The sequence below is a fragment of the Geotrypetes seraphini genome, chromosome 5 (genome assembly GCF_902459505.1).
Source record: "Geotrypetes seraphini chromosome 5, aGeoSer1.1, whole genome shotgun sequence".
NCBI classification, from domain to species: Eukaryota; Metazoa; Chordata; class Amphibia; order Gymnophiona; family Dermophiidae; genus Geotrypetes; species Geotrypetes seraphini.
The window spans coordinates 3,132,372-3,145,148 of NC_047088.1; the positions used below are offsets into that span (position 1 = coordinate 3,132,372).

Genomic DNA, 12,777 nt, shown 5'->3' on the forward strand with positions numbered 1-12,777 from the left:
TTTGCAGTCTACCTGCTTGGAATTTGAATGTTCTATCAAAGAAGGTGCGATATCTACAGCCTATGATATTTGGGTAGGTAAAGAGGTTACGGTTTCTGGTAGGCCTAATAGAGGAGTGGAATTCGAAGTGAGGTAGTAGGTAGCTGGGGGCCAGTCCCCAGATTAGTTTATAGCAGAGGCAGGCGAATTTGAATAGAATTTGTGCTTCAATTGGTAACCAATGAAGGAGTTTGTACAATGGACTAACATGATCGCTCTTCTTTAGTCCGAATATTAGACGGATGGCCGTATTTTGAACTATTCTCAGTTTTCTCACATTTTTTTTAGATATTCCCAAGTAGACAATGTTACAGTAGTCCAGGGTGGATAAAATCAGTGATTGTACCAATATTCTGAAGGATAGCGGGTCGAAGTATTTTTTTATGGTTTTCAGTTTCCAAAGGATGAAGAAGCATTTTTTAGTCACCGAGTTTATGTGCTCGGTCAGGGACAGGTGGGTATCCAGGGTGACTCCCAGTATTTTTATGGTTTTTAGTATTGGATGATCATGGCCGTTTACATATATTGTAGTTGCGGAGATTTTCTCGTTTGGGCTAGCAAGGAAAATCTTTGTCTTTTCTGAGTTTAATTTCAGTTTGAAGTTTAAAGTCCATTTTTCTATTTCGAGCATGATGGAGGAGATATGTTTTGAGTTGGTTGAGGTCACATTTGTTATTGGTATTAATATGGAGATGTCGTCTGCGTATATATAATAAGTTAGGTTAAGCTTTTGTAAAAGGTGGCCTAGAGAAGAGATGTATATATTGAACAAGATGGGAGATAGGGGGGATCCTTGTGGGACTCCCGAGGGGCTTTTCCAGGGTTCAGAGTAATTTCCTTCATGGACCACTTGATAAGATCGTTTGGTTAGGAAACCTTGGAACCAGGTCCACACTCTTCCTGATATTCCCATTTCGTCGAGGCACCTAAGCATAGTTTCGTGGTCCACGAGATCGAAGGCACTGCTGAAGTCTAACTCTAGGATCAAGGCGCTGGAACCTTGATTGAAAAGGTCGTATAGGTGGTTAAGGAGAGAGCCTAGGACTGTCTCGGTGCTGAATCCTTTTCTGAATCCAGATTGGTGGTCATTTAGGAGAGAGTACTTATCTAAGTGATTTACTAATTTCAAATTGACCAGCCCTTCCAGCATTTTGGTGAAAAAGGGGGTGCTCGCTATGGGTCTGTAGTTGGACGCCAGTGTGAGCGAGATCTTCTGGTCTTTGGGTATGGGTGTGATTAGGATGTGTCCCATATTTTCCAGGTAGGTTCCATTTTTGAGAGAGTAAGTTGCCCAGTTAAATAGGTCCCTCTTAAATTCTGGTATTGCATTTTGCATGATCTTAGATGGACATTCATCTAGTAGACAATTTGATTTGGAGTATTTGTTGAAAAGTGCAAGGAAGTTATTCCAATCTGGGGGCTCGAAGTGGTTCCAGCTCATATCGCCTTTGGATTCACTACTCTGCGTTTTGAGGTTGAATTCAAGATTGGGTGGAGGAAGGAGTATTGAGGCTCTGAGGTCGGTGATTTTTTTTTTTTTTTTCCTAAAGTAGTTGGCTAGGGTGGAGACCTCTGGGATTTGATCGTGATGGTTCTGTAGTATCTGTGTGGTGTCTGTTATTTTGCTTACTAGTTTGAATAGTTCTCTACTGTTTGTATTGGTTGTTCCTATTTTCTGTGCATAACAGTTATAACGCTTTTCTTTGATCCGATTCTTGTAATTTTTCATTTTTTGTTTCCATTTAATTTTATCTTCCACTTTGTCTGTTTTTTGCCATACTCTTTCCAGTTTTCTGAGATCTTGTTTGAGGGCTAATAATTCGGCGTCATACCATTCTTTTGATGCCCTTGTGTTCTTTTTGTATGATTGAACAGGAGCTATTTGATTTAGTGTGTCTTTTGTGAATTTGTCCCATCTAGTGGGGAAGTCTTGCTCTTCCTCTATTTTGGGGTGTAGTTCATAATGGGTCCAGAATTCTGTTGGATTGGTGATGTTTCTGCAGGTGACTGTTTTTTTCAAACTGGTTTTGTTTATATGTTTTGCTGTTGAGTGTTTCTTTTGCCAACATAATTCAAAATTGAAAGTATAGTGATCTGACCATATGTTCTTAACCCATTTTCCTGCATGGTATTGTATTTTTTTTTTTGCGTCGGGGTCTTTGTGGGAAAAAGTGACGATGTCCAGTTGGTGTCCCTTTTCATGTGTTTCCTCTTTGTCAGGAATTTCAAAGCCCAGGGTATTTAGGAACAAGTCGATTTCTGTCACTTCCGGTTTTTCCTTTTTCTCTAGGTGAACATTTATGTCTCCCAGAAGTAAGTTGTATGGGCCTTTTATGGTATTGGATGAAAGGTATTCAAAGAATTCTTCTTTTGCACTTGACCATTTATTGGGGGGGATGTAGAATAGTGTAGCTATTAGAGATTCTTCCGGTTCAGGGTTGGTGATCTTGCAGGTGATGATTTCCAGATCTTCTGTGATTTTTGAGTCCATTCTGGTGAAGTCAAAGTAGCATTTAAGGATTATCGCTAGGCCCCCTCCTCTTTTCCAGCTTCTAGTTATTGGGATGATTTTATAGCCCTGTGGTAACATTTCCTTCATAATGACATCTGTGTCTGAGATCATCCATGTTTTGGTTAGGAATATGATGTCCGGGTTTTTGTGTTCGATCCAGTCATGTATGATGTGTGCCTTATTTCTCACCGACCGGGCGTTGAGATAGTATCCTTTGAAATTCCTGTATTGTTTGGGGGTGGGGGTTTCAATATGTTTCAGTTGTTTTAAGTTTTTTTTTTGTTTTTGGTCTTGTTTCTGTGTTGTTTGGATGCTTTATATTTAGGGTTTACTGTGGGTATTTGAAAAGGACCGAGTTCTGAGCAGTTAAAAAGGGTTTGAGAAGAGGGAGTTGGTTTTGTCTGTTTGAGTGGCCTTTGCCAGGAGATGTGGATTGGGATTTGTTCAGGAGGTCTTTCGTCGTTACACTGGCATCTATAGTAAGTTAGGTAGATGATGCATAATTCTATCTGTGTGGTATTTGATGCCCTCATTTTGGCTATGGGTGAAACGGATATGGCCTTGGTGATAGTAGAGACGCAGTACAAATATGAATATGAGGCTGATTATAAAACTTTACAATAATAATAATGATAAAACTTCACAATATTCATGCAACTTCACGGCATTCATGCAGTGACAAGCAGGATCACAATATCGTGTATGTTCGTGTAGTCTTGCGCTCTCATCTAGTCAGGCAGTGCAGTTATAGACTTCACAGTATTTAGGCAATTATTAAACTTCACAATATTCAGGCAAAAATCATGCAGGTTCGCAGTAGCATGGAGGTTTGTGTAGTCATGTAGTTAAACCTAGCCAAGCAGTGTCATGTATGGTCATGTTAAGTCAGTATTATTGAGGTTAATGGTTATTTAGTTATACTTATCGCTAGGAGACTTTTGAGGCTGTTGGGAGTCCTGCTGAGACTGGTTACTGTGGTGGCTGGTTACTGTGGTGGAGATTCACTAGACACCCTGTGCAGCGTTGGGGCGCTTCCCGTGTCGGCGCTTCACGAAGGCGCACACGCCGAACGGCTGCACGCCGTTAGGGAGTCCTTTTTCAAGGCTCCCGAAGACTGGTTTCGGTCCGGGGGAGGGGCGGAGCAAGGGCTCCCACGCTCCTCTCCTGGGTGCTGGGCAGCTGAAAAAGGCTGCACTTCGTTGGGGAGTCCTTTTTCAAGGCTCCCGAAGACTGGTTTCGGTCCGGGGGAGGGGCGGAGCAAGGGCTCCCATGCTCCTCTCCTGGGTGCTGGGCAACTGAAAAAGGCTGCACTTCGTTGGGGAATTTGAAATTTGAAGAGAAAAATGAACTGGAAACACCAAGAAATTAAACTTTGCATGTAGCACAATGCAAGAAATTAAAAAAAAAAAAAAAATCATTTCCTATTAATCTGAAAAATAATAGACATCTGTAATGCACATCCCACCCCCAACTAACATGATCCAGTTAATAAAATAAAAATGAAACATATTTTTATACTTTTGTTGTCTGAGCATTTTGTTTTTCCAGTCATCTTGGTCCCAGTTTCTCTTTTCTGCTTTCCTGTCTTTCTTCAGGTACTGCTGTCCATTTTATGTTTCTCCTTTCTCTTTTCTTCTTCCAGTCCCTTACTATATCTGTCTTACATCTTCATCTTTCTCTTTTAGCTTTTTCCTTTTCCTGCAGCTTTGACAAGCCAAATTTCACTTTCTCACTTTCCAGTCCTCCATGTCTTTTTTTTTACTTTCCACCTACATATCGGCTTTCCATCTCCTCCTCCTCTTACCCCCTTGTTCTTCCATTTCTCCTGTCTCCCTCCTTTCCCAGCCTCCTATTTCCTTCTACCTTTCACTCACTCCCTATTATCACACAATTATTTTCTGTACTTACTATTATCCTCATTCATTTTCTTGACAACCCTCTGTGACCTCTACCATATTTCTATCAATCCCCTTGCCCCTCTTCATCCCTATGGTCCAGCATCTCTCTTATCCTCTTGCCCTTCCAGTCCTATGGTCCAGCATCTTCCCTCTCCCCCCCCTCCAATTTCTGAATTTTGTTTTTAGCACCTGTTCTTTCTCCTAGTAAGTAATCATACACATTCAGTTGGTGACTCCCTCACTCTTTATCTTTGATAGGAGGTGATGAAGGCCAAAAACGGAAGAGAAGCAAACCAGAAGCATTTCCCACAGCTGAAGATATTTTTGCTAAGTTTCAACATCTGTCTCATTTTGATCAGCACCAAGTCACCTCACAGGTATGTGCTATTCATTGTTTATAGCAGTAGCCCACAGTATGGGAACTTATAAACTGGAAGAAAATAATAAACAGTACTGTTGGTCACTTGTACCCATTTTCGTCTAGGTATCTCGGAATGTTCTGGAGCAGATTAACAACTTTGCCTTAGGCATGTCCTATCACCTGCCTCTTGTGCAACATATTCAGTTTATTTTTGACTTGATGGAATATTCCCTAAATATCAGTGGGCTCATCGACTTTGCAATCCAGGTACAGGACTAAATCTACAAAATAATAACATTTCCAGGACCAAAGGGCCTGAAGGAAATGCATGAAAAGGATCATTTTGGGAGATAAAAGTGGAGAAGTTCAGTGTGTGGGAGAAAATAACAAGGGGGAAGAGGGCAATCAGCACTGTCTAAGGAAGTATGGGACAGGGGAAGAAGGCCCTGCATGGAGAGCTATGCTCTATATGAGAAACAGGGAGGGGAAGGGAGAAAGGGAAAGGGCACTTTATGGAGGTAATGTTATAAAACATTTTCCATGTGTAAACACATTTTCTGCCAATGAGCAGAATTGAGTTGATCACACAAATGAGTGATATTGCTTGTTGCTGGGACAAAACAGCTGTTCCAGAGCCCAGAACTAAATCAGTTAACTAATTATTTCCAGTCACAATTTGAAGCTTTACTAGATTTCAAGATTTCTACTGTAAGTGACAGTATTGATGTAGTTATTATAGACTATCTTTGCTATAAATTGACTGGAATTATTTTACAACTTGACAGTTGTTCATCATATTGAGATCTTTAAGTCTGCTTAGATAGGTTAGATGTGTATTTATGCCACATAGATCAGTGTTTCCCAACCCTGTCCTGGAGGACCCCCAGGCCATTTGGGTTTTCAGGATATCCCTAATGAATATGCATGGAGCAGATTTGATTGCCTGGCACCTCCATTTTATGCAGATATCGCTCATTGCATATTCATTAGGGTTATCCTGAAAACCTGACTGGCCTGGGGGTCCTCCAGGACAGGGTTGGGAACCACTGACATAGATATTTAAACATAATTATCTGATCAACCCCCTCTCACCTTTCCTCAAAAGTGTACATATTGAGATCTTTAAGTCTGTCCCCATACGCTTTATGGCGTAGATCATCAACCATTTTAGTAACCTTCCTCTGGACCAGTGGTCTCAAACTCAAACCCTTTGCAGGGCCACATTTTGGATTTGTAGGTACTTGGAGGGCCTCAGAAAAAAATAGTTAATGTCTTATTAAAGAAATGACAATTTTGCATGAGGTAAAACTCTTTATAGTTTATAAATCTTTCCTTTTGGCTGTCTTAGTAATAATAGCTAAAGAGACATATGATCAAGAAACTGTTTTACTTATAGGTTTGCCACATAAAGAGCTTAGGCGGTTACTATTAATTCAGAATGCCGCTATTAAAATAATCTATAAAGCCAAAAAATTTGATCATGTTTCACCCCTACTTAAGAAAGCACACTGGCTTCCAGTAGTACATCGCATATTATATAAACAATGTTTACTCACTTTTAAAGCTATAGAATACAAAACTCCAGCCTTTATATATAGATTTTTGATACCTTATACCACCTCTAGATCTCTTAGATCTCAAGACCAACACCTATTAGCAATTCCATCATTAAAAGTTATTAACACAAGACGTAGCACAATCTTTTCAATAACAGCCCCTCAAACCTGGAACAACCTCCCACTATACCTAAGACAAGAAAAAAACCTGTCAAAATTTAAGTCTGAACTAAAAAGTTTTCTATTTATAGATGCTTTTAACGACTAAATCCTTCATATTCTTAATTTAATTACTAGGCCAAATGTCTTCGTTTCCCCTTCCTAATGTTTTTCCCTTGAATTTAATGTTTTTAATAGCGATTGTAACCATTAAATAATTTTCTTTTTGTTTCATTATAGTTTGTAGAAATTCCCTCTAAAATGTATTGTAATTTGTATACATAAGTTTATTATTTTTTAATTTAATTATTGTATGTACGTTACCAAAAACTTTTATTTACTTGTACATCGCCTTGAATTTTGAATAAGCGATAAATCAAAATATTTAATAAACTTGGAAACTTGGAAACTTTTATTTTACTTTTGTGATTATGATAAACATACCAAGGGCCTCAAGATAGTTCCTGGCGGGCCGCATGTGGCCCCCAGGCTGCGAGTTTGAGACCACTGCTCTGGACTGACTCCATCCTTTTTATATCTTTTTGAAGGTGCAGCCTCCAGAATTGTACACAATATTCTAAATGAGGTCTCACTAAAGTCTTCTACAGGGTATTCAATACCTCATTTTTCTTACTGGCCATACCTCTCCCTATGCAATCTAGCATCCTTCTAGCTTTCGCTGTCACCTTTTCAACCTGTTTGGCCACCTTAAGATCATCACATACAATCACACCTAAGTCCCGCTCTTCTGTCATGCACATAATTTCTTCATCCCCTAAACCCTTCAAGTTTGTACAGCTCAAATGGATGACCTTGCACTTAGCATTACATTTTAGCTGCCAAATTTCAGATCATTTTTAATCTTCACTAGGTCTTTCTTCATGTTATTTACACCATCCGGGGTGTCTTCTTTATTGCAGATTTTGGTATTATCTGCAAAGAGGCAAATCTTACCAGACAGCCCTTCAGCAGTATCGCTTATAAAAATGTTAAAAAGAACAGGCCCAAGAACACAATTGGTAACATCCCTTTCCTCAGAGCGATCTCCATTAACCACTACCCTTTGCCATCTTTCAACCAGTTCTTGTCCCAGCTCGTCACTTTGGGGCCCATCCCGAGTGCACTCAGTTTATTTATTAGATGTCTGTGTGGAACACTTTCTAAGGCTTTGCTAAAATCTAAAAACACCACATCTAGCGCACTCCCTCTAGCCAATTCTCTAGTCACCCAGTGAAAGAAATTTATCAGATTTGTCTGATAAGACCTACCTCTAGTGAATCCACATTGCCCTCGGTCCTGTAATCCATAGGATTACAGAAACTTCACCATTCTCTTTTAAAAGTGTTTCAATTAATTTGCTTAACACAGAAGTCAGACGTACTGGCCTATAATTCCTTACTTCTTCCTTACTTCCACTTTTATGTAGAGGAACCATATCTTCCCTTCTCCAGTTCTCTGGTACCACTCCCGACTCTAGAGAAGCATTAAAAAAGTCAATCAGTGGAGTCACCAGAACATCTTTAAGTTTTTTCAGCATTCTAGGTTGTATAACATACGGCACCATCACTTTGTCTACCTTTAATGTAGCTAGCTCCTCACGAATACAATCCTCTGAAAATCTACCACTATTCCATCCCTATTCGCGTTTGTCTTCTTATACTCTTTCCAGGGCTACTTCTCAGCCTACAGCTAGGAAAGGTGGAAGTCTCTCTCTTGGGGATCTGTCACTGAGGGAACCTCCCTGAATGATGTCAGTTTAGGACAGAAGTACTTCTTCCTGCCTGAGTCCTGCCCCTTTGACTCAGCAAGACTGTATTCCTTCCCTAATGGATCTCAGCTCTGACCTGCAAAGCTCAGGGCATTCTGGGACATGTAGTTTTTCCTGATATGTCTGACGCACCCTGCTGCCCAATGGCAAAGCTGCAGTCTTAGGGAAAACCCCTGAATTAGAGAATGACACGGTGGCTGTTACCTGCAGCTAGCTGCGGGTAACCCGCCGAAACAGTGGGAGAAAAAAAGTCATCGCCGCGGATATTGGGACAAGGCCATTCACCGCCCCATGGAGCGGTGAATGGCCTTGTCTCCCAGTTAAAGAAGTTAAAGCGCACGGTCACTGATCGGGCATCTCACTCCCTTCTCCTCACCTTACCATGGTGATTTTCTGTTTTTTTTGGTCTCCCAGCTGCCCAAGCCGGCTTTCATCAAGTCATGTATGGCTGCCAAAACTTCTCCTCTGATGCAACCGGAAACAGGAAATTGCATCAGAGGAAAATTTTCTGCAGCCACACATGACTTGATGAAAGTCGGCTCGGGCAGCTGGGATATTAAAAAAAAAAAGAAAATGGCCACGGTGAGGGGAAGGGAGGGAAGGATGGGGGCTGCTGGACCACGCGCGCACTGAAGGGAAGTGGGGAGAAGACACTGAAGGGAAATGGGCAACAGAAGTGGAGAGTGGGGAGAAGACGCTGAAGGGAAATTGGCAAAAGAGAGTGGGGGGAAGACGCTGGTTAATGAGCAAGAGAGAGTGGGCAGAAGACGCTGAAGGGAAAAGGCCAAGAGAAATGGAGAGTGGGGGGGAAGACGCTGAAGGGAAATGGGGAAGAGAGAGTGGGGGGAAGACGCTGAAGGGAAATGGGGAAGAGAGAGTGGGAAGAAGACGCTGAAGGGAAATGGGCAATAGAAGTAGAAAGTAGGGAGAAGACACTGAAGGGAAATTGGCAAGAGAAAGTGGGGGGAAGACGCTGGTTAATGGACAAGAGAGAGTGGGTATTTGGTTAAGCTGAGCCCTGGGTGAGCTGTTCGGTTCTGGCAACATAATATCACTTATTTTGTGCCTGCTTTATCTACAGAAAATACCTGTTGCAGGTGAGAAACAATTTGTGTTGCATGCAGGAAATGCAGTTATAACATTGAGGCATAAAAGGTAGGTAGGTGAAGCAGTAGGACCTCTTAGATGTTATGGGGCTCATAATAAATAAAAAAAAGTCTAAAAAGTGGCCTAAATGAGTACATGGAAGATCAAAAAGCCTGATCGTCCAAGTACCAATAATCAAAGCTGGATTTAAACGTATCTAAAACCAGGTTAGGCCTTTCCCCTGCCTCTAAACGCACAGAGAGAAAAGAGGCAGATGATACCAAGATTTGTAACAGAGTAGACACCGAAGAGGGAGTGGAAAATATGAAAAAGGATCTGCAAAAGTTAGAGGAATGGTCTAATGCCTGGCAACTAAAATTCAATGCAAAGAAATGCAGAGTAATGCATTTGGGGATTAATAATAGGAAGGAACCGTATATGCTGGGAGGAGAGAAGCTGATATGCACGTACGGGGAGAGGGACCTTGGGGTGATAGTGTCCGAAGATCTAAAGGCGAAAAAACAGTGTGACAAGGCAGTGGCTGCTGCCAGAAGGATTCTGGGCTGTATAAAGAGAGGCTTAGTCAGTAGAAGGAAGAAGGTGTTGATGCCCCTGTACAGGTCATTGGTGAGGCCCCACTTGGAGTATTGTGTTCAGTTTTGGAGAACGTATCTGGCGAAAGACGTAAGAAGACTTGAGGCGGTCCAGAGGAGGGCGACGAAAATGATAGGCTTGCGCCAGAAGACGTATGAGGAGAGACTGGAAGCCCTGAATATGTATACCCTAGAGGAAAGGAGAGACAGGGGAGATATGATTCAGACGTTCAAATACTTAAAGGGTATTAACATAGAACAAAATCTTTTCCACAGAAAGGAAAATGGTAAAACCAGAGGACATAATTTGAGGTTGAGGGGTGGTAGATTCAAGAGCAATGTTAGGAAATTCTACTTTACGAAGAGGGTGGTGGATGCCTAGAATGCGCTCCCGAGAGAGGTGGTGGAGAGTAAAACTGTGACTGAGTTCAAAGAAGCGTGGGATGAACACAAAGGGTCTAGAATCAGAAAATAAGATTAAATATTGAACTAAGGCCAGTACTTGGCAGACTTACACGGTTTGTGTCTGTATATGGCCGTTTGGTGGAGGATGGGCTGGGGAGGGCTTCAATGGCTGGCAGGGTGTAGATGGGCTGGAGTAAGTCTTAACAGAGATTTCGGCAGTTGGAACCCAAGCACAGTACAGGGTAAAGCTTTGGATTCTTGCCCAGAAATAGCTAAGAAAAAAAAAAAAAAAAAAAAAATTTAAATTGAATCAGGTTGGGCAGACTGGATGGACCATTCGGGTCTTTATCTGCCGTCATCTACTATGTTACTATGTTAGGCGTTTTTAGAGGAGGGGAAAGGGCGGGCGGTGGGCCGACCTAGACCTTAGGCGCGCAGCAGGTATAACCAAAACTTTAGGCAGGTTGCCTAGTCGACACTTATACGTTTTGACTTAGACCAAGTCAAAACAGGACAGGTATAAGTGCCGAAAAGGGGCCACTGAGCTGATCGTGGCTGCTGTGATCAGCTCAGCAGCCCCAGCAACCTGCCTACCTCCCTACAGCAATAATTGCGGCAGGAGAAATGGTTCATCTCCCCTGCCGCGATCCACCCTTCCCCCCCCAACAACGATCAGGGCAGGAGGGAGCCCAAGCCCTCCTGCTCCGTGGCACCACCGACTCCTCGATTACATTCGGGGCAGGAGGGAGCCCAAGCCCTCCTGCCCCGTGGCACCACCGACTCCTCGATTACATTCGGGGCAGGAGAGAGCCCAAGCCCTCTTGCCCTGCGGCATCCCGACTCCTCGATTACATTCGGGGCAGGAAGGAGCCCAAGCCCTCCTGTCCTGCGATCCTCAACCCCCCCTCCCCCCGCCGAGTTCGATGGGGCCAGGAGAGAGCCCAAGCCCTCCTGGTCCAGTGACCTCCAACCCCTCTTCCCCCCCCCCCACGATCCGGCCAGGAGGGAGCCCAAGCCCTCCTGGCCCGGGGACACCCTCTAACCCCCATCCCCCACTAAAATACGGGCAGAAGGGATACCATGCACTCCTGCCCTCGACGCACCCCCCCCACGATCGCCCCCTCAAACCCCTGATCGCCCCCCCCTGCCGACCCGCGACCCCCTCCGCCGACCCCCCCGTACCTTGCAATCGTTGGCCGGACAGACGGGTGCCAAATCCACTCGTCTGACAGACCAGCCAATCCAGGAATGGGGCCGGATTGGCCCAGGTGGCTCAAACCCCGCCCACAGGTGGGACCTGAGGCACCCGGGCCAACCAGAATAGGCCCAGGAGCCTTAGGCTCCTCTTGTGGGCGGGGCCTTAGGCACATGGGCTGGGCCGGGCTTGGGCTCCCTCCTGGCCGGATTGTGTGGGGGGAGGGGGGTTGGAGGTCGCCGGGCCAGGAGGGCTTGGGCTCCCTCCTGGCCCCATCGGACGGGGGGGGGGGGGGGGGGTTTGAGGATCTAACCCAGCCCATGTGATTAAGGCCCCGCCCACAGGAGGAGCCTAAGGCTCTCGGGCCTATTCTGGTTGGCCCAGGCACCTCAGGCCCCACCTGTGGGCGGGGTTTGAGCCACCTGGGCCAATCCGGCCCCATTCCTGCGCTGGCTGGCCTGCCGGACGGGTGGGCTTGGCACCTGTCCGTCCATCCGTCCAACATTTTTTGAGGTACGGGGAAGGGAGGTGGGGGGGTCGGGGGGGGCGATCGGGGGTTCGGGGGGCGGTCATTGGGAGGGTTGCGTCGAGGGCAGGAGGGCCTGGCATCCCTCCTGCCCGTCTTTTAGTGGGGGGTGGGGGTTAGAGGGGGTCGTGTGCCAGGAGGGTTTGGGCTCCCTCCTGGCTGAATCGTGTGGTGGGGGGAGATCGCCGGGCCAGGAGGGCTTGGGCTACCTCCTGGCCCCAACGGATTCGGCCTGGGGGGGGTTTGGGGATCATTGGGCAGGAGGGCTTGGGCTCCCTCCTGCCCTGATCGTTGGGGGGGGGGGGAAGGGTGAATCGCGGCAGGGAAGATGAGCCATCTCTCCTGCTGCGTTCATTGCTGTAGTGGTGTAGGCAAGTTGCTGGGGCCGCTGAGCTGATCGCAGCAGCCACCATCAGCTCAGCGGCCCCTTTTCGGCACTTATACCTGTTTTGACTTGGTCTAAGTCAAAACGTATAAGTGCAGACTAGGCAACCTGCCTAAAGTTTTGGTTATACCTGCTGCATGTCTAGGTCTAGGTCGGCCCACCTCCCGCCCTTTCTCCTCCTCTAAAAATGCCTCTTTTCTCTCTGTGCGTTTAGAGGCAGGGGAAAGGCCTAAGCTGGTTTTATTTTTATTTTTTTAATTCTTTATTCATTTTCAAATCCATCAACAAGTGCAT

General features: G+C 44.8%; 1 protein-coding gene across 1 annotated transcript in view; it reads left to right on the forward strand.

Annotated features, from left to right (window-relative positions):
• Nucleotides 1-12,777, forward strand: part of MED12 (mediator complex subunit 12) — a 708,291-nt gene that overhangs the window by 265,844 nt on the left and 429,670 nt on the right. Inside the window, exons 17-18 of the mRNA XM_033943934.1 lie at nucleotides 4,708-4,826; nucleotides 4,934-5,077. Of these exons, the coding sequence (XP_033799825.1) occupies nucleotides 4,708-4,826; nucleotides 4,934-5,077 (263 nt within the window). The remainder of the gene's footprint in view (nucleotides 1-4,707; nucleotides 4,827-4,933; nucleotides 5,078-12,777) is intronic.